The 23,654-nt window shown below is 41.8% G+C and overlaps 1 protein-coding gene across 3 annotated transcripts in view; it reads right to left on the minus strand.

The window, feature by feature from the left end:
- The window catches only part of shroom4 (shroom family member 4), a gene marked incomplete at its 3' end in the record, with an annotated part of 114,019 nt that overhangs the window by 28,146 nt on the left and 62,219 nt on the right, over positions 1-23,654 (minus strand). The window contains exons 1-2 of one of the 3 annotated variants that reach the window (XM_079579862.1): positions 16,467-16,696; positions 4,612-4,809 (exon numbers count right to left, since the gene is read on the minus strand). In XM_079579862.1, coding sequence (XP_079435988.1) covers positions 4,612-4,664 — 53 coding nt within the window. In that variant the 5' untranslated portion in view covers positions 4,665-4,809; positions 16,467-16,696. Of the gene's footprint in view, positions 1-4,611; positions 4,810-16,405; positions 16,697-23,654 lie in introns of those variants that run through there. The other 2 variants (XM_079579861.1, XM_079579860.1) reach the window with 2 other exon arrangements.

Consider the following 23,654-nt stretch of genomic DNA (forward strand, 5'->3'; position numbering starts at 1 on the left):
TACTTTGGGTGTTGTCTTTGAAAATATTAGGATTTCCACTTTATTTCAAGTTTGGTTTCAGATCATTTATGTCACTAATGAGTTTTATGCTCAAACTGTTACTTTTCTACTTTTCTACTTTTACATGAGTAAGTATTTGAGTCACAACTGTTCAATTCTACTTCAGTTAAGTAATTTTTAAGTAACATCAGTAACATCTTACTTGGGTGAATATTTGCCTCCTTTGCTGCCCACTATGAGTCCAAAATAGCAATACCTGTCTTGAATATTGCAATATTTTACTAAACCATTTCAACAAAGTACGTCCCATTACACAACACGACTAAATCTGGTATAAATCACGCCTGAAATGGAACTAAAAGAAGAAATTCATGATGCTTTATAGCAGGGGTAGGCAACGTCAGGCCCGGGGGCCAAATCCGGCCCTCCAGCACAGAACCTCTGGCCCTCAAGGTGATTTTGAGAAACATTATGACACAAATCATAAAGTACTTTAGCATTTTTAAGGTTAAATGGGAGAAATACTGTCAGTACACCCAATTAGGTCAAATCATGTACAACTCTGAGACTTGTAAAAAGTGCACTGGAAAAAAAGAAATAAAACATTTTAGAAGAAATGGCAGAAACCTACTTGAATTAAGAGATCCAATCTAAAGTTTGAGTAGATTTGGTCTGGTCTTAGATCAGATAAAACATCTTATTGCCAATGGAACAAGTCATTATTCTCTTAACTCAGATTATATTGTATAATTTCAAGTGAAAAACAAATCTTTTTAAAAGTAAAAGTTCATTTGTCTGATTTCAAAGTAGGTTTCATGCTTGTTCCATTGGCATTTGTATCTTTATCTCAGATTAGTCCAAACAGACTTAAAGGAATAGGCCACCGTTTTTACATACTGAGATATGCTCTTACCTCACTTTAGCCGAGTTAATATATCCCCGTCTGGTCTTTGTCCGTGCGCTCTGTCACGCAAACGGAGCACATACGCAGCCTCTCCCACATGTCACATAGCTCATTACGCCTCACAATATAGTCCCCCTTTTTATTTGCTTATAAAATCGACATGCTACATTTCTGTGTAAATATACTTCGCATGAAAACACTTCATGTAACTTTATTTAAATAGGGAACACGTGGAAGAGCTTGGTAGCTTCTATCGTGAGCTTTTTTGGAGCTATATGACATGTGGGAGAGGCTGCGTATGTGCTCCGTTTGCCTGGCAGAGCGCACGGACAAAGACCAGACGGGGATATATTAACTCGACTAAAGTGAGGTAAGAACATATCTCAGTATGTAAAAACGGTGGCCTATTCCTTTAAATTCAACATAAATAACCTTTATTCAAGCAATTTCAAGTCATTCATCTCATTTATTTCATTTAAATGGTATTTTTTTCCAGTGTAGTGCTTTACTTTGGCCCTCGGTCATTTTACAATGAAAAAAATTGGCCCTTCGTTTAGAAAACTTGCCTACCCTTGCTTTAAGTCTAAAAGCCTATACTAATCAGGCGTTATGATGCAGCCTTTCTTCAAAAACATGATGAATATGATTCTAATCTCCAGTTTCCAGTTGTTTAAGTTCTGAGAAAAGCTTTGTTCCGACCTGCGCCTCAAACAAACCTCACTGTACGAAACGTCCCTAAATAACCGTTTCCAGAGCGTCTTCCTCCCTTTGTCACATGCCATTGTCCCCCACGTCAGATGCCTGCTGTGGGAATCGGGAGCCGCATAAACACACTTTTGTGCACAATCGCTCATATCGAATCCACGTGGGACGAGTCGATCGCAGCGCGGGGACATTGTTGCAAAGATAAAATCGAAATGAGGAGAGGCAGAGACGCTGACGTACCAGACTCTGTGACTAACACACAGAACACCAGCTATTTCTAATCTTGAGTCAACTTCCTCTTTACATTTGAAGGATTGCCTTTAATCTCAAATTATTTATACTGTATAAAAAGAAGTCCCAGTAATTTATGAGGGACGACTCCCCGGTTACATGGAAACTCCAAAGTCAGCAGAGAGACGTTGCTTTTAGATCTGATTTAAGATCGAGATGTTTAGCAAAGGAGAGAGGACACGACTCCCACTCAAAGATGGAGATAATTTTTCATGATTTTATCAGCGATGACAGGCTTTGACGACGCGGCGAGACAGAGATGTTATAACAGAAACTCAAACTCAAACTGTAGTGTATGAAGTTCAATAAAATAGCAGAGTTTAGTGGAAACTTGTTCAAGCGATTTCTACTCAATGCATCGCCTGCTTCTAGCAACAAAACGTAGGGCTGCTCGATTATTGAAAAAATAATAATAATCACGATTATTTTAGTCATAATTGAAATCACGATTATTTCTTTTTTATTATATCTTAATTTTATTTATTTATATATATTTATTTAAACTATGCTGATATGGTCATAAAAGTACACATGATTTCAAGTTTGCCTCGATTAAAGAGAGGTCTCTGTTTCACACCTGCCCCCTGCTGGCCAGCCCTCACACCTGCGCAAGCAAACTGAGCAGCCTGATGACATCATCACACAGCGCCGTTTGTTTTTATGTCAGGCAAAAGCATGAGCCATGGCACCAGAAATGCGAAGGGAAAATAATCCAAGCGACATGAAATAATGCAAGTCTGCTTGGCAAAAAAAAAAAAAATGAAAAAAAAAAAAAATGATTTAATGATTTAAGACTCTGCAGCTACCCTGATAGAAAAAAAGTGCAGTTTTATTGATGAACATCTATATCGTTTATATCTTGCTTTTTCGATATTAATATCTTGTTCATATCTCGATATCGATACGATACTTCAACATTTTGTCTCTTCCTTCCCAAAACGACAACTACCACCTTCCATGTGTTCCAATATTTTCTGTCTAAACGACCGAAACGTCAAATCCCATAAAAACAAAACAAAAACATCCACCTGCCTCAGCCCACGCACAGAGGTGGAGGTCAGGCGGGGCATCTTTGTTATCTCTGCAGCGTGTTTGAAAAGCGCCACTAAAATAGAGCCGTGGGTTTCCTGCGTGGGCCGAGCGTGTTGACATAAGCGGCCGATGAGGTCACCTGTTTCCTGGTCATTGTTGGGAGCAGAACACCCCCCCACCCCCACCCACATGGCCCCCCCCCTCCCCGGTTCTGACTTACGTCCTGTGAAGTCAGTGGCTCGATTTAATGATTCACACAATGGGAAATGGGAGCGAGACAAAAGACATGACTTCAGGTTTGCTCAGAGCTGAAGTCATGAGGCGGTTTTGGTCATTTATTATTTTCCAATAGATCGGCCGCCATTTTGTTATAGCGAGATGAGGCAACACAATTTACAAATCAGAAGAGGCCACAATTAAAGAAAGGCAATATATCGTCTACAAGGTGATATCGAAAATTGCTGTTTGGAGGATATGCAAATGAGGACTGAGGAAAAAAGTGGGAAACAATGGAGAAAAAATGTGGAAAAAACGGAGTAAAATTGGCTTTACCCAAATTTAAAACTTTCTCGATGCCTGTAGGCCAGTGCAGTGCCTCATTTGAAAGCTAAGACCTGCATAACTGATTCCCACGTTTTTTTAATTATATTTTTGAAGATGTTTTCCTCGTTTTTTGTCACTTTTTTGTAGTTTTTGTTGATTTTTTTTGGTCATGTTTCCTTTCCTTTTTGTCAAGTTTTCATCCGTTTTTCATCGCATTTTTATCACTTTTTTGATGCTTTTTTGTTGCATTTTCGTCACATTTTTAGTCGCTCTTTCGTGTTTTTTATATTGATTTTTCATCACTCTTTTGTCCTGATTTGGTCGCTTTTAGATTTGGTTTACTGGAGTAAAAAATGTTCTTAGAGAGGTTTAATAATAATAGGAAAAAAAAAAAAGTTATAAAAAAGAATTATAAAAAAGGGGGAAAATTGGGAAATAATGGGGAAATTGTTTATATTTTCTATAATAAAGTTGTACAAAAAAAAGGGGAAAAATTAGGAATAAACCGGAAAAAAGTGTTTTTTCTGCCGATCTGTAGTCTGTTCAGGACAATGTTGTTTTTGAGCGACAAATGTCCGAACTCATGATTTCATTCATTTAGTTCCATTTTATTTTATTTCCTTCCTAATTTAGTATTTTTTAGCATTTTTTTAAGCAATGTTTGAGAAAATCAGATGAAAAAACTGCTTTCTTTTAATTTTTGTCTAAGTTAATGAAACAAACAGTACTGTTTACATGACCGTGGGAACCCAGGGTGCTATGGGTGCTACAGCACGTCCTGGTGGATAGTTTGCTCATTGCAAGGAATATCAATAAATAGTATATAAGCACTTTTTGGGGGCGATCTTGTCACTCAGCAACTCTTGACCCAAATATGTTCCCACGGATATTACGTTTTAGAAAAGTATCGCAATAATTTCCTTTTCGCAAAATATCCAGACAGTGTACGAAGCCGTCACTCTAAAACTGTATAGAATGAGGCTTGTAAAAAGACACTAAACTCAAGACCACATGGCTTATTATGGATTATAAACAAAGTTGGCTCCGGTTACATTGCTGTCAGTTTATGCCACACTTCTGCTTCCACTTTAAAGACTGACTGAAGGCATCAAAGAGGGAATATATGCTGGTCTCACCTGTGGTCGTTGGTGTGCCAGGGCAGGGTGTAGGGGCCGGGGTGGAGCTGCATGGCAGAGGGCGGGGGCGGTGGGGGCAGAGGGGGAGAGTCCGCCGGGGGGAGGCAGGGGGGCGAGGGGGGAGGAGGGGGAGGTAAGGCCGGCTCCGGGATCTGGTCCAGGTGCCACGAGTGAGGCCTGAGCACCGGGACGCTGCGCCTAAACGGGACACAAATACAAAGGAGTCATTAAGACATGTTTTATTATAGTATTACAACAGTGAGATGCTGGGTGGCAAAATTCTGGAAAAATGCCACAAAAGATCAATGAGTAACAGGAAAGTGACATAAATGTGACAAAAACGAGTGACGAAAAACAACACGAACGGCCAAAAAATGACAATTGCGCCGAAAAAAGTGACAAAAACACAACAAAAAAGAAGTGTGACGACAACAGCCAACAACAAGAGGAAACAGACAAAACAATTTTTCAAATGATGAGGCGTTACACTGGTCTATAGGCTGTAAACAAAATGCACTCGGTTAAGATGGAACTTTTGGGAAATAGCAAGAATATATGGGAATTAATAGGAATAATAAGGGAATTATCACAACAACTGAAGGTTGATTCTTTAAACTGCAGCATAAGAATCTGATTTGATAGTTAAGGGGGGGAAGGGAATCTTATTTGTATAGTGCTTTTCATATTCGACACAAGTCACACCCAAAGTGCTTCACACATGAAAGGGAGAAAAAATGTGGAAAAACAGAGAAAAATTGGCTTTACCCAAATCTAAAAAAAAATCTCGATGCTGGTAGGCCAGTGCAGTACCTAATTTGAAAGCTAAGACCTGCATAACTGATTTGAACTATTTTTTAAATCACATTTTTGAAGCTGTTTTGTGTCTTTTTTTTTTTATAAAACTTTTATTTTGTAGTTTTCTGTCATGTTTTCATCACATTTTTGTCTTTTTTTTCATTGTGTTTTCATCAGTGCTTTTCATATGACACAAGTCACACTCAAAGCGCTTCACACATGAAAGGGAGGGGGGTTCATTCACTCCATGCTGATGGTAGTAAGATACATTTGTAGCCACGGTTTCCCCGGGGGCAGACTGACAGAAGCAAGGTGTCTTGCCCAAGGACACAATGACAGTCTGCACCTGCAGGAGCCACTGACACATAAATCACAAAGAACCCATTTGTTTACACGGGCCTTCAACACAAGCTGAGCAGGATTTTCTTTGGTGTTTTTTGTTATTGCTATTGTTTGTAATGTAATGATGTATTTTAACTTTGTTGAAATGTCGTATTGCCTTTGTACAGCACTTTGGGCAGCAATAGTTGTTGTAAATGTGCTTTATAAATAAATTTGACCTTGACCTAAACAAAGAGAGGAAGAAGAATCATCAAGGCCATGTTTGACAGCAGGGTTTGAAGAGGACAGTGTTTTAGGCTGCGGCCGATAAAAAGAAGAGCTTTTGGAAATGTAATAGTGTCATTACATGTTTGTATCAGTCTTGTGCATGCAGTATTACAATATTATACAATAATACTAGGAGTAGTTTGGCATCCGCACAGTAAAGTGAAGATTACTGCGCGGATTTCGAACTACTCCTGGTATTATTACGCCTTACAATATAGTTCCCCCTTTTATCCGCTAAGAAAATCCATATTGTTTAATTTTGTGTAATTATACTTTGTAGTGGAACACTTCACGTAACCATATTTAAATAGGGAAAACGTGGAAGAGCTTGGGAGCTTCTATCTTGACCTGTTTTGGAGCTATAGAGGAGAGGGGGAGAGGCTAAATGCTAACGCCGTCTGCGCTGTGTTTACGTGATTGAAGGCACGGGTGAAGATCAGACAGGTCCTAAAGAACTCGTCAAAGCTAAGGTAAGAGCATATCTCAGTATGTAAAAACGGTGGCCTATTAATTTAATAGGTTATAATTCATCAGACTCAGGCCCCGCCCACTCCTCGTACAGTATTGGTCAGTGTCTGTCATGCTTTAAAACTTTGCCACTTGTCCCACCACTCATGAGAAAGAGAATTCAGCAGAATATAAGCTTAGTAAAGTTCAGCATGATGTTAACCTACGAAATAATAAAGCGTGTTCTCCAGACCAACTTTGAATAAAACTTGACCCAGAGCAGCCTGATGTGAGTAGAAACTGCCTCCGTCATGTTTGTCGACCGCGAAAGCCCGTCCAGCACGAGGAGTCCGTCCAGCAGCAGAGTGATCCCGGGCCAAGCATTCCTGCCTGTCCCATGGTATTCGCTAATATTATTAAAGAGATTTCCGATCGCGTATTTGAGCCAGACTGAACCCCCAGCAGAGACCGGAGCGTGCGGCCAACAAACCGTTTAAGATGCCAGAGAATGAATGGACCTCTATGTGCACGGCTGCTTTACGCGGCTACTGAAGGGACTGACTGGGAAAATACCTGTGTAGTCCTTTAGTTTCAACTTTGATTTCTTGTAATTGCTGCTTATATGATCGTTTTCTGGTGAGTTATGTGTGAAACTGCAGAAAATCAGACAGTGGCTCAACGGTGCAGGGGTTAGAACAGGGGTGGGGAACCTTTTTCACATCAAATCACATTCAAATCATTGTTTATAAAGTACTCCAAGGGCCTTACCATTTAGCAACAAACATTATAGAGTTCATACAATACTGAGGTAGGATTGATAGTATGGAGGATCATCATTTCTATCAGCTCACTGGCCCTTAGCTCTCCAAAGGCTTTCTACATTTCTATACATGCTTTATAAGTCAAATTCTGGAAGTATTCTCTTTGTTGAACACATTCTCCAAACATTTAGGTACATAGAGTCAAGTATAAAGCAGAAAACTTCTTTAATTATGTAGAATCCTCATCCTGGCTGTAGGTGACCTCCCTCACCACCCTCCTTAACCGAGCGCGTTCGATTTCAGCTTTACCCAAACGTAAAAGCTTCTCGACTGGAGCTTACAGACTGTAGGCATTTGAAAACAAAGACCCAGAGATACTTCCTCCCTTTGTCGCCACTTTTTTGTCACCTGTTTTGTTGTTATAGTTGCTTTTTCATAACTTTTTGTTGTTGTTTTTGTTATTTAACCGTTTTGTCGCTTTTCCATCACTTTTTTGTCGCACTTTTGATGTGTTTTCATCCAAGTCAAACTGGAGAAAATGTGCTTGGTTCAGGTGTGGTTAAGACACATAGTTGCATGTTCTTATAACTCTAAATCAGTGGTTCTCAACCTGGGGGTCGGGACCCCCATGAGGGTCGCGAGACAAATTTGGAGGGTCGCCAGATCATTTAGATAAAATATACATATTTTCACTAGCAAATAATATAATGTTTTATTGTAGCATGTGTTTGCTATTGTACCAGAGTGCCATCGTTTGTTCGTCGTTTCATGAATTTTATTTCAGCCATTTGTTTTCTTCTTTGTTTTTTAAGAATTATGTGGCTAATGTTCCTATTTCTCATGGTGTGTGCCGGGCAGGGGGGGGGGAAACGAACCCCTTACCTGTAATAATGGGGGTCACGGCTTCAAAAGGTTGAGAACCACTGCTCTAAATGACAAAGGACAAAGTGTTTGTATAGATCAGATATAAAAGATATTAAAGGAACAGGCCACCATTTTTCCACACTGAGATATGTTCTTGCCTGAGCTTAGACGAGTTGATGCGTACCTGTCTGGTCTTTGTGTGTGCCCTCAGTCACGCACAAAGACCAAAGATGTTGTTAGCATTTGGCCTCTCCAAATGTATTCCTATGGCTCCAAACGGGGCTGAAGATGGAAGCTACCACGCTCTTCCACGGGCACAAAGACCAGACAGGTACGTATCAACTCGTCTAAGCTCAGGTAAGAACATATCACAGTATGGAAGAACAGTGTGCTCTCAGTCACGCAAAAAGACCAAAGATGTTGCTAGCATTTGGCTTCTCCCAGTATATTCCTATAGCTCCAAATGGGGTGAGGGTAGAAGCGACCAAGCTCCTCCACGGGCACAAAGACCAGACAATGTCCTTTTTAATTGGCCTCGAGTCTGATAATCGCTTTAAGCCCTTTAAGTTTTATTGTAGCTTTCTGTGGTCTGTCAGACTATTTTAATGAACCCTTCCCACTAATCTTCACGTTAATGTCCTTGAAAACAGGATGAAGTCACGTCGGGCCACGGGGCTATCGCAGACGCGTCTCCTTACATGACACTGCGGCGTAATTGAGGAAAATGAACCTGGTGCAGGAATGCGGCCCTTGGCACCGGGAGCCGAGCGGAGGCGGCCGTTCGCTCCCAGTTTATTGTTGATGATAAAACAGAGGCCGTGGAAGTATGTGCAATGTAAACACTCCGACTTCCTGAACCGTGCCTATTTGGAGAGATTTATGGGTCTAATCTCGGGATCTGGACGCAGCGATTGTGGCAATATCCCTGAATTATCCCTGGGAAAGTTTAGATCTCTCTCATCCATGCAACATCAGGGGTCTCTTGGACACATCACCACTAACTTACACTTTGTTTATTATAAAACGCCAGATTAATTATTCGATTTCTCCATCAGCTATTCTTCCTGGTTCAATGTCCCTAAGCCCCTCCTCCTTCTCATCGCTCCCCTTCACAACAAACCCATGTAGCGCCCCAAGTCTTGAGAGACTGTAAAGTAAGAAAAAGGTTTCCTCACACTCACAATAGTCTCCGGGAAAGATTCGAAAGATTACTCAAACTCCAGGGATGTTTTTGATCAGGGAACTACATTGCTTTTATGGTAAATGATCAGCTCCCAAATTTGCACATATTCTTTCTACCAGATTGGTGAATTCTTCCAAGGAGGTCAAAGTACTTGCTACTTGAGTAAAAGCACATATACTACAGGTCAAATACTCCAATATAGATGTATTTTTCGTTTGCTTGTATACTTTATTGTCCCCGTAAGGCAATTGACTCTGTGCGTAACTTCAAATCATAACAACGCCGCCCAAGAAGTGACTTCCTGTTTCGATCCAGCACGCCAACATAAAAGCACAAAGCTCGACTCATTGATTAGTTCAGCAGCTACTTGCAACATCTCAAGAATATAATTAAATACACACATTTTAAGTGTTTTGTCTGTTAATAGTTAGGCATAAAGAAAGTTCAACTAATGAAAAAGATGGTGCTTTTATTTTGGTGTGCTGGATTGAAACAGGAAGTCGCTTCTTGGGCGGAGTTGCCAATTTCAATTTGTCCTCTGTAATTGACCTGCTGGTGTAACCTGTAAGGAGCAGTGGGTGTCAGCAGGGGAGCCATCTCCAGACGTGGAGCCAGGCTGATGGTCAGAATCACCTGGCTGGAGAATAAACCTATTGTACATGTTTTTTGTGGTAGGGGAAACCGGAGTACCCGGAAGAAACCTACGCAGAGGAGAACATGCCACACAGAAAGGCCCTGTCCAGGTGGGAATCGAATCCCGTGACAAGCTTTTGTACGGCAACACGACAGGGACAAACCTTCTACTTCGCTGTGATTCAGTAGCATTGTACAGAACATCTGCACAGCGCCACCTACTGTTCTGGAGTGTGCATTATTAGACACATGGCCAAATCTACTTTATACCAGGGTTGGGCAAGTTTGTGTCAAGGGTGGCCAATTTTCATTAATGGGCTGAACCTCACCACTGTAGCCCAAAGTAAAGAACCATTTACATATGACCGAGTGGTTAACCCCGAGCACATTTTCTCCAGTTCGGCTTTACCCAAATCTAATGGTAAATGGTCTCAACTAATACAGCGCTTTTCCACCTACATTAGGCACTCAAAGAGCTTTACAGCAAGGATCCACTCACCCGTTCACTCTCATCCATACACCAATGTGCGCAGACACTGGGGCAGTGCTTAATTTGAACGCATTCCCCCAATTCTCAGTTTTTCAGGGTAAAAAATGGATCTGATATAATGGTGTGTAATGAGAGTGTTCCGGCAAATGTTTTGGCCTGTTCCCTGAATCCATCACATCAGACCAAAAGTGTTCCTGAAACTACTCATTTACAAATTAAGCACTGCACTGGGGACAATGTGGGTGAAGTGTCTTGCCCAAGGACACAGCGACAGTGTGCACCTTCAGGAGGCAGGATTTGAACCCCCGACCTTCCGATCATGAGACGAGCATCTGTGCCACCGTCGCCCCTAAAATCTTCTTCAAAATGGAGATGAAAACAAGTATTAAAAACGCAACAAAATGACAAAAAAGTGACAAAAAAGTGACAAAAAAGTGGCAAAAGAGCGTCAAAAACGTGCCGGAAATGTAACATTGACGCATAAAATAAAGCAACAAAAAATATGGCTAAAGAGTGATGAAAAAGCAGCATAAAAGCCACACAACAGCCACTACAAATGTGACAAAAATGTGACAAAAACTCTACTTAAGTATAGCACTTAAGTAAATCTATACTAAATATCAGTGATACCAGAACAAACCCGACTCAAAATCCCCTCCTGAGAAAGTTTACATGTTTCCAGTCGTTGCGCGGCGATATTTGCGTGCGATCTAAATGTGTGGGAACTATCCAAACTGGAACCCGGGCGAGTGGCGTTACTGAATGCTGCACAAACAGTAAGGAGACCCTCGCTGACCTCCTCCCACTCCTTCCCTCCAGGATTAGCCACTGGAGATGGATGACTATGAAAGGCAAACGCAAACCGATGGGAAGCAAAACGTCCCCGAATTATGATGGACGAGACGGAGCCACTGCCGCGATGCAGGGGAGAAGATAAACGCCGCTCGGAGCCGCAAGGCATCAATCTGCGGAGCTCGGAGTAAAAACGTCAACGGATCGGGCAGTGCGGTGTTTTCCGTAGAGCAGGGATAACAAATCTGTCTTAGAGGGAGTTAAGCTGTAGAACAATGTTTGCTTGCACTGGTATTAATCAGCTTTACCATCAAACACTTAGCATAGTTAGCATAGTTAGCCGAAATGGAAATACCCACATTCCTCCATTGATAGATCTTTGCTGATTTAAACACAAAGCAGCTAATTAAAACTTGTTGGTTAATCAGAACAGGAGGTCAAGTATTTGTAGGGAAACCCCCATCATTTGTTGTATTAATGCCCCCCTTGAGATTAGCAAAAGCGATTGAATGTAGCTTGTCGTTTTATGGAGTTGAACTCTTGATTTCCCGCACCCAGTAAAGTTACAAGTCTGGGCTGAAGAAGCCACTCATATATAAACACACCTTTTATGAAAGTACTTAAGTCGTTCATTTTCCAAGCCTAATAATACACACTCCAGAACAGTAGGTGGCGCTGTGCAGTTGTACTGTCAAATATCACTGACTCACAACGAGGAAGATGTTTTGGCCCCGCCGTGTTGCCGTACAGAATGTGAATTCAAGTTTAATTTTTCTTTTCCCCGTAAACAATTCAACCAGTTCAACTGTACCCTAGAGCCTATAGGCCCGTTTAACACCTCATTTGAAAGCTAAGCCCTGTAAAACTGATCTAAACATATATTTTTCTTCGTGTTGTCATCACTTTTTGGACATTTTATTCCCATGGCTTTTTTGCCGCGTTTACGGCAGATTTTTGCCACATTTTTATCGCTTTATGTCACTTTAATAGTACTGCTTTTTTGTCACTTTTTTGTTGCGTTTTCATTCATTCTTTTTTTGTGATGATCTTTATATTGAACTGTGCATCTTCAGTACTTTACATGTGGCAGCCTTTTATCTGAGCAGTTATGCACACTACATTTGTACGTACAGTTTAACGAAACAAAATTCCGAAAATGAAGACAACACTCACACAAATCTTGTATGTCTATCTTAGTGAGGACACTCATAGACATAATGTATTACTCAGACCCTAACTCTAATCCTCACCCTAACCCTAAAACCACACCTTCACCCTCAAACAGTCCTTCAAATAATTGAGCACCCAAAATGTCCTCACTTTCCAAAAATGTCCTCACTCTGTCGGTTAAAAACTCAAACAGGTCCTCACAATGTCGTACGTACAAGAAAACACCCTTCCCTACTGTCCAGGCATGAAAAGAAAAAGAATATCATTCAAACACCGGTAAACAAAAGGCAAAACAGACACATTATTTGCTGATTTCCTCCGTCTATGACATCCACAGAAATAGCATTTGATACATAATAAGGTTATGTAAAATTTAAACAGGAATTATACTGTGTTTGTCACATTTTCTACAGCCAATACTTTAAAAAAAAATCTACTTTTTGCTTTTTATTGGAGTAATATTTGACCAGTAGTAGTATAGTAGTACTCTTACGCTAAAGAAGAAGAACCACAACTTTAGGCAGAATCTATCCGTGAGATTCAAGCTGTGAAGAAAAATCAAAAAATCATCTTGGTCAAAATGGCATAAGAAAAATATTGTCATAATCCTCGCTGCCCGCTTTAAGAATTGTTGCAAAACCCCAAAGCTGTTGTCGCGCTGCTTTCAAAGAGGCTCCGTAAAGTCTGGTACTCCTTTCTTTTATTGGACAGGAAACCTCCGCTCCACTAAAACTAAGCTCTGGCCCTAGATAAGACAGCGTCACCTCCCCAAGGCCGCTATCGACTGTACAAACTAATAAAAACGCGCTCCAAAAAAAGGAAACCTCCCCAAATTATTCCGCTTCCCTTTTCGACACTGTAACCTACTCGCCGCGCTGTTTTTTTTTTTTTTTTTTCCCAGCTGGAGATAACAACGCGCTAAGAGAAGTCACATGAAGCCGGCCGCGTGGAACGGAGGAGGAATCTGTTGGTGAATTTGCGAGGAGGTTCGCGGCATGTGCTCCTCCTGTGAGGCGGAGATAATTGGCTGAGCGGCTACTGTTGTGGTGGCGGCGGCGGCGGCGGCTTCCAGGAGCAGGAAGGAAATTCAATCAAAAGCACGGCACAAGGCTAAACTCATGCTTCTAATACTGGAACTGCGTGGAGAAGGTGGAGTGAGGAGGAGCTGTGCAGGTTTTTGTGATGTGTTGGCGAGAATCGTTCAGAAATGTGGTGCAGATGTTCTCAATATCAAACTTCTGGCACCACCAAAGGTAAGATTTGGCTTCCTGAGAACCACCAGATCTAAACCAGGACCATACCAGGTCTATAGGGCTAAACAATGACCTAAAAAGGAAGAAAAGTAACACGAAAAGCTACACTTCACCTGGATTTAACTAACTGTTGTGATCTGGCGTTACTGCTGTTGGTCAGGTCTAGGTTCAGGAACACTATGAGCCCAAAAAAGGAGATTTGCTGAACATCCTGAAAGACCAGGTTGTTCCATCAATGGATTTATTCTTCCCTGATGGCACGAGCATATTCCAAGAAAACAACGCCAGGATTTATCAGGCTCATATTGTGGTTCAGGGACCATGACACCATGAGCCACCACAAGAGTCCAGATCTTTACCCTATTCCGAATCTTTGGGATGTGCTGGACAACACTACAGAAAGTTATTGATATTGACTAGATTAGTTTAAATGTCTCAATTCGAGCATATAATAATCCAAATTTGAGTTGCTTTGACTAGTTAAGATTTAGTTGGGCTTTTGACCTCGATTACTTCACTTGTTCTGAGATGTTTCTGACTCGTTTCAATACATTTTGACTTTATTTAAGGTAATTGTCTTTGGGGTAAGAAAATTGGTCTTTATCCCATTGGCAGTTTTATTTCTTCTTTCAAGTGAGATTACCTTAGAACTAGTCTGAAATGTCATCAAATTAGCAAAGTAAACTTGGTTAGATAAATTTCTTCAATTCAAATCATTGAAGCCAATGCTTGATTTGCACTTTTTGTAGTGAAGGCTTTGCACAGTGGTCATACTCTCCCATCGTCAATACAAGATCTTACAAGTGAAAAATGAACGCAACACTGGATCTTTTGACATTGCAGAAACGTATTCAAGCAAAGCCACAGCTGTAATCAAAGCTAGAAAATAGGGGTGGGACTTTAACGCGTTAATTTTTTTTAACGCAATAATTGTATTTCCCCCCAAGCCGGAACCTTTCTATTTCCGTGTTTCTGGTACACCCGTATATCTGACACGCATCCGCCCACAACAGCGATGGACGGAGACGCTTCGCGGCCCGTTGGGGAAAAGAGTTCTCCTTACACCGTAGTTACTCAAGTCTAAAATACCATCTCAAGGCAAAACATGTTGGACAAACACAGAGACGTCCTCGATGCTAATGTTGGCGTTAGCCTCAAACACAGAGACGTCCTCGCCACAATAACCCTAACCCTTGTCAGGATAAGAAATGGCACTTTGATTTCTTTAAACACTTAAAGGCTCTGTTGCTTTATTGATTTTTTACTTTTATATAAATGTGGCATTATTATTACTGTTTAATGAACTCTACAAGTTACATGAATGATCAGAGTTCCTAAAACACTTGAAAGCTACATAGCTATAGATGCACTTTGCCTCTGCTACTTAATAACTATACAGATTAACGACAATAAATACATTTGTTGTTGAACTCATGTTTCTATCTAATTATTGATTAATTTAGGTGCAAAAAAAAATCCCACCACTACTATAAACACTACATCATACTAGCGCGTGTGACCTTTTATTGTGGTCAGGCAGTGTGTATTTCCCAAGAGGTTCTAAACATGACTCATGTGAATGGACCAAGTACACATTCACATGAGTAATTTTTGTTTCCTAGTTTAACTGTTCTTTATATGGTTTACTGCAGTACAACAATTCACAGAGGCTTGAAAAGGGGGCGGAAGAGGCATATTCTGGACCTTTTTGGGTCTATTGTTAGAAAATCCTAAAAAACCCAGATCCAATAAAGCTACAAACAGCTCCAGAGTGAGACCAAAACACTGGACACTGGTCAGTTCCTCATGTATAAAGCCAAGGGTTGTTTTATCTATTAGCCTGAAGTAATCACAGACTTATATCCGATTACACTCATCTATCAGTTTGTCAAATGTATGGTTATAGAAGAGATACTGAAATAGCATGTTGAATTGGCATCGTTTAAGGGTAATTCTAGAATAATCTCCTTTACTGTACGAGTGAAAGAGCAGCTGTCATTTTTAGGACGCGGCTCCGAAGTTCAGTATCAGTGCATTCTCTGGCCGAAGCTCTGAAAGCGTCTCTCTCTCTCTCTCTCTGAACAAAACACGGGAATGTGCCGCTAAAACAGTAACAGCTGACTGACACCGCAAAGGTCACGGTGCATAATCTGAGTCACACACACGCCGCCCTTGTACGGCGCAGAACAAAGGCCAGACGGGAGCCAGACAGAGAGTGACAGCTTCGGTTTGTGCAGGGACACGGCCCGTAATGGAGCGACAACAACGCAGTGACTTTCCAACGCCAAGTTCGAAGCCTGTCGAGTCGAGTACTGCGATGTCGGGTACTACATAATAACAGCCCAAGGAGATGGTAATGTTGTTGATTGCAATCCTTGACATCATAGTACTGTGTATCTAAATATTCACAGCCTTTGCGATTTGGAAATTGACCATTCAAACTGGAGCCCTTATTTTGTTTTCCTTTATGCTCTTGTGGGCACTTGATACATGACAACAGAACCTGCCTTGAAATCAAAACTGTATCTAAGACATGGCGTTTGTGTAGCTTGGAGACTCAAGAAATGTTCAAGACTAAGCTGACCTGAACTAAAATCAACACGGACACCAATTTATGACGAAATCTCCAGTCGTCTTCCATCGAAATCTCCTTCTTAATAGAGTAGCAACCCCTTTGACATATCTTTAAAAAGGACAACATCATAAGTTATAAGAAAAAACCTGTGATAACTTATCGGCATTTGCTCGTACAAGATTAGCAGATAATTAGCGTCTCCATTGTCTTTGGCGAACGTACCAGCCTCTAGCAACTTTCAGCATCCGTAGTCACGCTCTTTCGCTCGAGGCATCCGTCATACCTGTGTCCAGCTTCCAAGTCCAAAGAGTTTGGTTCAGTGAGTCTCCGAAATTAGACAAGCACTGCCCCAGTCGTAGACGTATTCCATGAACCAGTCCTTGTATCCTTTGGCAAAAACGTTCAAAGCGCTAATAAATACCAAGATGCACTTTGCTGAAAGGAGTCTTGCGGCTAGATTGCCCTTAAGGGAAGTCCATAAAGTTGCCCGCAAATGACGAGTTAGAAAGTGGCCAGCAAAGTCTTCCGAAACTTGCAGTCCTTGTACATTCCCGTGTCCATACGTTAAGTGCTGTCCGCTTGAAGTGCTGTGTTGAAATGACCGGCAGGTTTTGACCGAGTGGGAAAAGCCTGTCCCAACATCCTCCCCTCCCTCCCTCCCTCCCTCTTCTCTCTCCTCTCGCTGGAAGACAAAACAAAGCTAGTTCTCCCTCTGCATTACTGCTCTACCCACTCCCCTCTCCCTCTCTCTCTCTCCACGTTCCAGGCTACACTACGAAAAAATGACATCAAAATCAATCGAATGTCTAAGATTCTTAAGACTTTTTTCTTTGTGAAAGGCTTTGGAAGTGTATTTAGTTTTGTTCTTAAAGATCATTCGTCTACATCACAAAACCCCAGACAAGGCGCTTCACGAGAACTCAGCAATTCCTGATTTCATTTGTAAATCCAGAAGACTATTATAGGTGACTGAGCTTGTTTAGGTTTTGTTATTGCAGCCAAACAACTTCAACCAAGTCTCGGCCAAAGGTTTGATGGATATTCACAAAGGCTGTACTCACTTTATATAGGTATGTTGGTAATACTGTACTTTAAGATGCTACAAACGTGTTTTGAAAGGTGATCTGCTGAAGTTTTGATAAAGTCCTGGGCTGGTTTAGTCCTCCCATGTATAATAAACATTGATAAGAAACATTATATATGTCATGTGTGTTGTTATGGCCGCCATTTTTGAGACCTCCGGCTAGTGAATAATAGTCTATTTATTGGATCAAGGACAATGCACAAAATAGTCTAAAAAAAGAAGTGCCAAGTTATAGACGGGTTGATGTTATACTGACAAAACTTCATAAATATATAAAGAATAGATTAAAGTCAAGATGCTACATCCAAAAATAGCACATCTCATACAGATGTGCAGAGCTGATACTGAAACAAAAGTGAAAACTGAAACTATAAACGGCCTGGAGAGTTACTGACACCACTGAAAGTAGCAAAGCCTGCCCTGGAGAACAAGGATACAGCTGCTGAGGAACAGGTTGTACAAATGTCTCCATGGGGATGAACCACACTCCAAACATCTAGCCTTGGATACAACACAGAGGTAAGAGTTACTGTATTGTTTTTGATGTAAGTCGCAGATGTGTTTTACTGTGTAGCGGCTAAATGCTACATGCTAACCGCGGTAGTATGCTAACATGTTGACCAGCTTAAACACTGACTCAGAAAGAGTGTAAAAATCACAAAGGTTTTCTGTCATCCTTTTTAATGCAGTTATTTAGTAAGTAAGTAAGTAAGTAAGTAGGTAAGTGTTTTATTTGTCATTGTACAACGATGCAACGAAAATTGTGTTCAGCTGTGGGCCGACCTGACCAGCATGTTTTTGGAAGTCGGGGAAACGGTAGCACCTGGAGGAAACCTGGCTGCCTCCAGGCTCCTCTGACCCTCTGAAACGGTGCAGCGCCTCCTGGGCTTGTCCCTGTTTCAGAGCGTGGTGTCCTGCACTGGTCAGCTCCTGTACCTCCTCCTTCCTTTCCCTCCTGCGCAGCTCCCTCCGCTCCACAACAGTCTTTTATCATCATCTGGGAAGAGCTTAGCGGTTAATCTGTTTTATTCTCCAGCGAACGTCTATTGGCGTGAACACTAGTAGGGATAGAGGCATGTGAGGTGTTCTCTTGGTGCCTCTTCAGAGTTTCAGAAGAAGAAATGTCTTTAGCTCATACACTAGTCTGAGGAGTGGAAGCAGATCTTTGTCAAAATCCTCCTGTATCTGGCCTGAAAGCGCAGCTACTTCTTTGCCTTACAAACATAGCCATGTGCTTGTTTGTTTACGTAGCCATGTGCTCTCTGGGGCTTTGTTTTTGCCTTTATCTTCTTGAGCAATGATTACGATGCTAAGGTCAATCAGCTGCCTTTTATTTTCATCCTGAGTAGCATTATTTTTATTGCATCATGTTGTAATACAGTATAGCTCCACTTGGGTCCTCAAAATGGCATCTTCTCAGGAAACAGTGGGGGATATTGCAGATCATACTTTGGTCTTTTCTCAAACCCAATGCTCCTGGATGTGTTTAGAACAAGCTCTGTGAATGAAATGTGACGTTTAAAACTTAACTTGAGAAATCAAATCACAAAACGCCAGCCCTGTTTCAAATCCTATTAAACAGATACTTGTGCAGTGTATCTCGTGGCTGCTGGCCCCTTCATTTCGCAGGCAGGATGTGTGACTAAGGGCTAAAGGAAGCCTTGCTGAGCGCAGATAAAGTGCCGGGCCCAGTGCTAAAATAATAGCGGTGAGTGTTATTGTTTCGAGGGGGGGCAAAAATGCGGAGCCACTTCCTCCTCGGGCGAGCGTTAATGGCCGCATGTGTTTGGCAAAAAAGCGCAGAAACTTATCAGACGATTAGACAAGGGGGGGATTTCTCAACTTTGGCATCCAGACGCTGAGACAAAACCTGGTGATGGATGGAGATGGCGGGATAGGGAGGGCGTAGGCTGGAGAAATACTACGTAAAAACAATGCTGGGGTTGATGAGGTTGATAAAGTATTGGACCTGTCAAATGCCTTATTGCCTTAGCGATTACAATTGTTGTTTGTAGGTCAAACGGGGCAGGATTAAGTTGGCTTTGCTGTCGTCTGGTGAGAAAGATGTCGAGGTATGATGAAGTAAGAGCAAAAGGTCATGTATGAAAAGAATGCACCTGCGTAGAATGCCATCAGAGGTCAAAAATACTGTTTTATTCAGGTTGAAGGGTAAAAGAAAAATCCACTGATGTTGACAAGACAATCATTATTGCTCTTTCTATGAGGGAGACAGTAGTGCAGTGGTCTTTGTATTGTTATTCTGGGAGTTGGAAGGTCATTGGATCAAGCCAAGGCGACTTACAGTATCATGCAAAGCTCTTTCATTGCTTTTAAAGGATTTCAGTGGACTGTTGCTGTAGTAGAAATACACAGAAAAGATGAATTATCATGCATTTGCTGATATCGAGCTGTTGTTTTGCTTCTGTGGCTGCTCCATATATGAAGAGAGTAAGTAACTCATGCCCCTAGAGGCCATAAGCGCCACTGCAGGTGTCGTAGCATGTTAAGAGTTTTTTACTCATTAATTGTCCATGAGAGTAAATACTACACTGACAGAAAAGACAAAGGGAGAGAGGGACATTGTACATCCAATTACACGTGGAGTGTAAATGGAGATCATTTTTTTCACTCAAACTTGGCTGTAAATACTGTTTAAGTGGCGCTTAGACACAGAGACACCAGGGGGATATGAAAGACCCCCCATCAACACTTGTATTACCCCCAGAGGGACTACGAAAAGTGTTTATTAAGGTAAACAAGTTATTTTAGGTTCTATACGACAAATAATTTAGTATAGGTATCGAAAAAGGTATCAGGTATCGGTATTGAAAACCAAGTATCGTTAAAGGGACCATAAGGAGTTTAAAAATGTACATGTTCCAGCCTTGTCTGAATGTGTAGAATGAGCCCAGACCTGTTCACCACAACTGCCTCTAAAATCCCGCACTGTCACTCAAAACGGGTCCGAAGTGCCGTCATGCACGAGCTTAATATAGATAATAAACCATAAACCGTTACTGGACCCGTTCTGAGCTGCTTTGCACGTTCGTTAGCAGGCTTTTAGTTAAAATATGTGTCTTGTGTTTACTTTGGTTAATTGCTCCTGGCAGCCTTCACAGGGCACTCGAATGCAGAGGTGCGCTAAGGTAGGTCCACAATTATGCTCGACGTGTCCACTTTAACCTCCCACAGCTCCTCAAGTGAAAACATCCTCCTCCCAGACAGCAGACACTTGTACCCCAGGAGACCGCAGCTCCTCTGGGAGTAAATGGGTCATCTCTGGGCCCTGGAGCTGGGCCCATGCGGAGGACTTTTGGGGAGTGTTGAAGTTTAACCAGCCACACAAGAAGGAAAAGAAGAAGGCGAGACGCTTAATAACAATCTTCAAAGCACTTCCCGGAGCCTGGTATCTCCTGCAGACTTCGAACGGGGTGTAAAAATGTGCATGCACTGACCAGATTCCTGACATTCTCCGAGCCTCTGCCTTCAAAAGGGAGAGAGGGGTGAGGGCTAAACGTTCCCCCCCCCCCCTCTTTTCCCGAGTCTTTTGTCTTTTGGCTCCAATCAGCGGCAGTTTGTTTGCTCAAGGGGGTTCAGTGTGTCAGAGCAGTGGGTCTGTGATACGTGCAGGCTTGTTTCTGTTTCTGTCTCTCACCGCTGCTGATTTACACGGGACAAAATACAGTTCAAGCTCACATAAATGAAACATATCGATTCCTAAGGCTCAATATTATACACTTTCTTTTTATTTGACCTTTCAGTGACCCACGGCTGTATGAGTGGTCAGCACGGCGCCTTTACTTTCTATCACACTGGCCTCTATGATGCTCCAGGATCAGTTGTTTTTAGTCTTTTGTTTCTGGTAGGTTTTCAAAAGATGATCCTGGAGATGTAAACTTATTTATCACATACAAATAAAGTCTAAATCGGGTCCATATGGATGTTTATTCACAGCAGATTGCTCAGTAGAAGCGAAAAAACGGCAGTCGTAGCTAGTGCTAGCATTAGCGTTAGCATTAGCACGATGCTAACATGTAGCATCATGTTAGCATTCTCCATTATTTATGTACTTTGCTCCTCTCCATGTCTTTGAATCTCTATTTAGTAGAAAACTATATTCATAATTCAGCATTTGTTAAAGTAGTTTTTGAATAATTAAAGAAAGTTTGGATTTTTCTCCAAATTGTTTTCCCCCTTAACTTTTTCCAAACATGACCATATATGGGCGAATCCAGAGATGCTGTCTGTATCTATTGCGCAAGTAGCGAAAGTATAAAAAGTTGCATAATGCACCTTTAATAACATTGAGGTGTTCAAGGGTGTTCAAGTTAAACCAGAACAATAATGCTCATTGATTTAATACAAGATTAAAAACTTTTTTTTTATTATCTTTTATCATTTATTTGAGTTGGAACAAGTAACTTTAATTAGTGCTGTCATCAAAATTTGGAGAAAAACCTTCAGATCTATTTTTTTATTTGCCTTTAAAGGAACAGGCCACAGTTTTTCCATACTGAGATATGTTCTTACCTGAGCTTAGACAAGTTGTCGTGTACCTGTCTGGTCCTGTGGAAGAGCGTGGTCACTTCTAACTTCACCCCGTTTGGAGCCATAGGAATACATTGGGAGAGGCGAAATGCTTTCTTCTTAGGTCATTTTGCCTGACTGAGGGCACGCACAAAGACCAGACAGGTACGCATCAACTCGTCTAAGCTCAGGCAAGAACATATCTCAGTATGGAAAAATGGTGGCCTGTTCCTTAAACAACACCCAGCCCTATTCCTCATAAACCCATATATATGCGCGTGTGTGTGTAATCTAATTATAAAGAACTTGTATTAAACTTGCATGCTGACAGTAACGAGTTTGGATGTTAGAAAAGCATTAAGTCATGAAATAATTTTGGGCCACAACCAACAATTAAGAATGTACATATGGAAAATCTGAAGCATTTTGTATCACTGCCGGCAACTGCAGCTAAAAAGTGCATTCTCATAAACTGGAAGAATACTCATAATACCAGCCAAAAACAATGGATGAGCGGACATGGACTCCATCTCTCCATCTTGACTCTGGACTGAAATAGTAGCTTTCTCTGTGACCATTGCAGTAAACTTCCTTTTAACTTGTATCCACGCGTACCGTACAAGTATAACCCGCTCCGCTCAGTATTCCCGCAGACAGACTAATAGCCTCGCAGCCATTACATTGATTTTAAGACCTCCCCACAGAGTGATAGACTGCCCTGTTTTTTCCCCGCTGCCGTCGCACATACCGGGTAATCAGCACAGTGCGTCTGAGCCTCTCATACTCACACGGGGGCTGATGGCAGGAAGGGTGAAGTCCACTTTGGCTTCGGCGGCGCACAATGCTCTGTTTGTTAGTGCTGCGTTCCCCCAGACGCTGCCTGTAATGCGTTATACGATCGGCTGTTTCGGGGGCCCCGCTCGTGTCGTTAAACAAATACGGTCCCTACTTACTCCATTATGGCTAATTACATGTGAAGTGTGGGGGCAAGTTTTTTTTAGTAGGCCGTAGAATAGAAAGCCGCGGCGCTGTTAACGTTGGAGGGAGCTGTCGGGGGAACGCCGGTTTGTACGGAGAGAATATATGGGCTCGTTTGATCCGTGGATGAGATCTGTGCGTGTTGAGATTTGGGATTGTGTGACCTGCTATAATGAAGTCTTGTTTCCAACGCAGTGGTAAAGTAAGGGTCACTTTGTGTCAAAAGAGTACCTTAACTTTGGTCAGTCATAATGGTTCACTTTCTACATTTCAGTGGCATAAATAAACTACTATAACCAGAAGACATAAGCATCATCTAGTCAAGCACTTTGGGAGTCAAGCACTTTAGGAATCATGTGCTTTATTCATTTGCAAAACAACACTTTATTCTGCAACAATGGCCTTTCAGACCATCTCTCACAATCACACTAATGAATCAATACAAGTGCATGTGTTGCTTTGTGTTGCTAAAGGGTACAACAGTAGTACGTTTTCTGGTAAAGGGGTCCGCTTATTCGCTTATCTCCCCCTCTTGAACCGAGCATATTATGTCCAGTTTGGCATTATCCAAATCTAAAAGCGTAAAAGTAGCGACGAAAACGAGGAGAGGGTAAAGCTGGACTGGAGAAAATGAAGCCTAGGCGTTAATTCAACCTGCGAGAGGGCCACACCTCCACCTCAGCCATCAGCGTAAGAGCCGCACCTCTGTAGCAGCCAATCATCGCCCTCGGTCCCGCTTTTAAGCTCCAGCCACCATTGATCGTTCGCTTCCCAGCTGCGCTGCGACCCGCTTCAACCCCCTCTCCGCCTCTTCCGTCCACGGCTTCTCCCTGCTGCATCTTCACGGGTCTCCTATACCAACACCAGTGTCCAGGCTACAAG

The sequence above is a fragment of the Gobius niger genome (assembly GCF_951799975.1).
Source record: "Gobius niger genome assembly, chromosome: 21".
Classification (NCBI taxonomy): domain Eukaryota; kingdom Metazoa; phylum Chordata; class Actinopteri; order Gobiiformes; family Gobiidae; genus Gobius; species Gobius niger.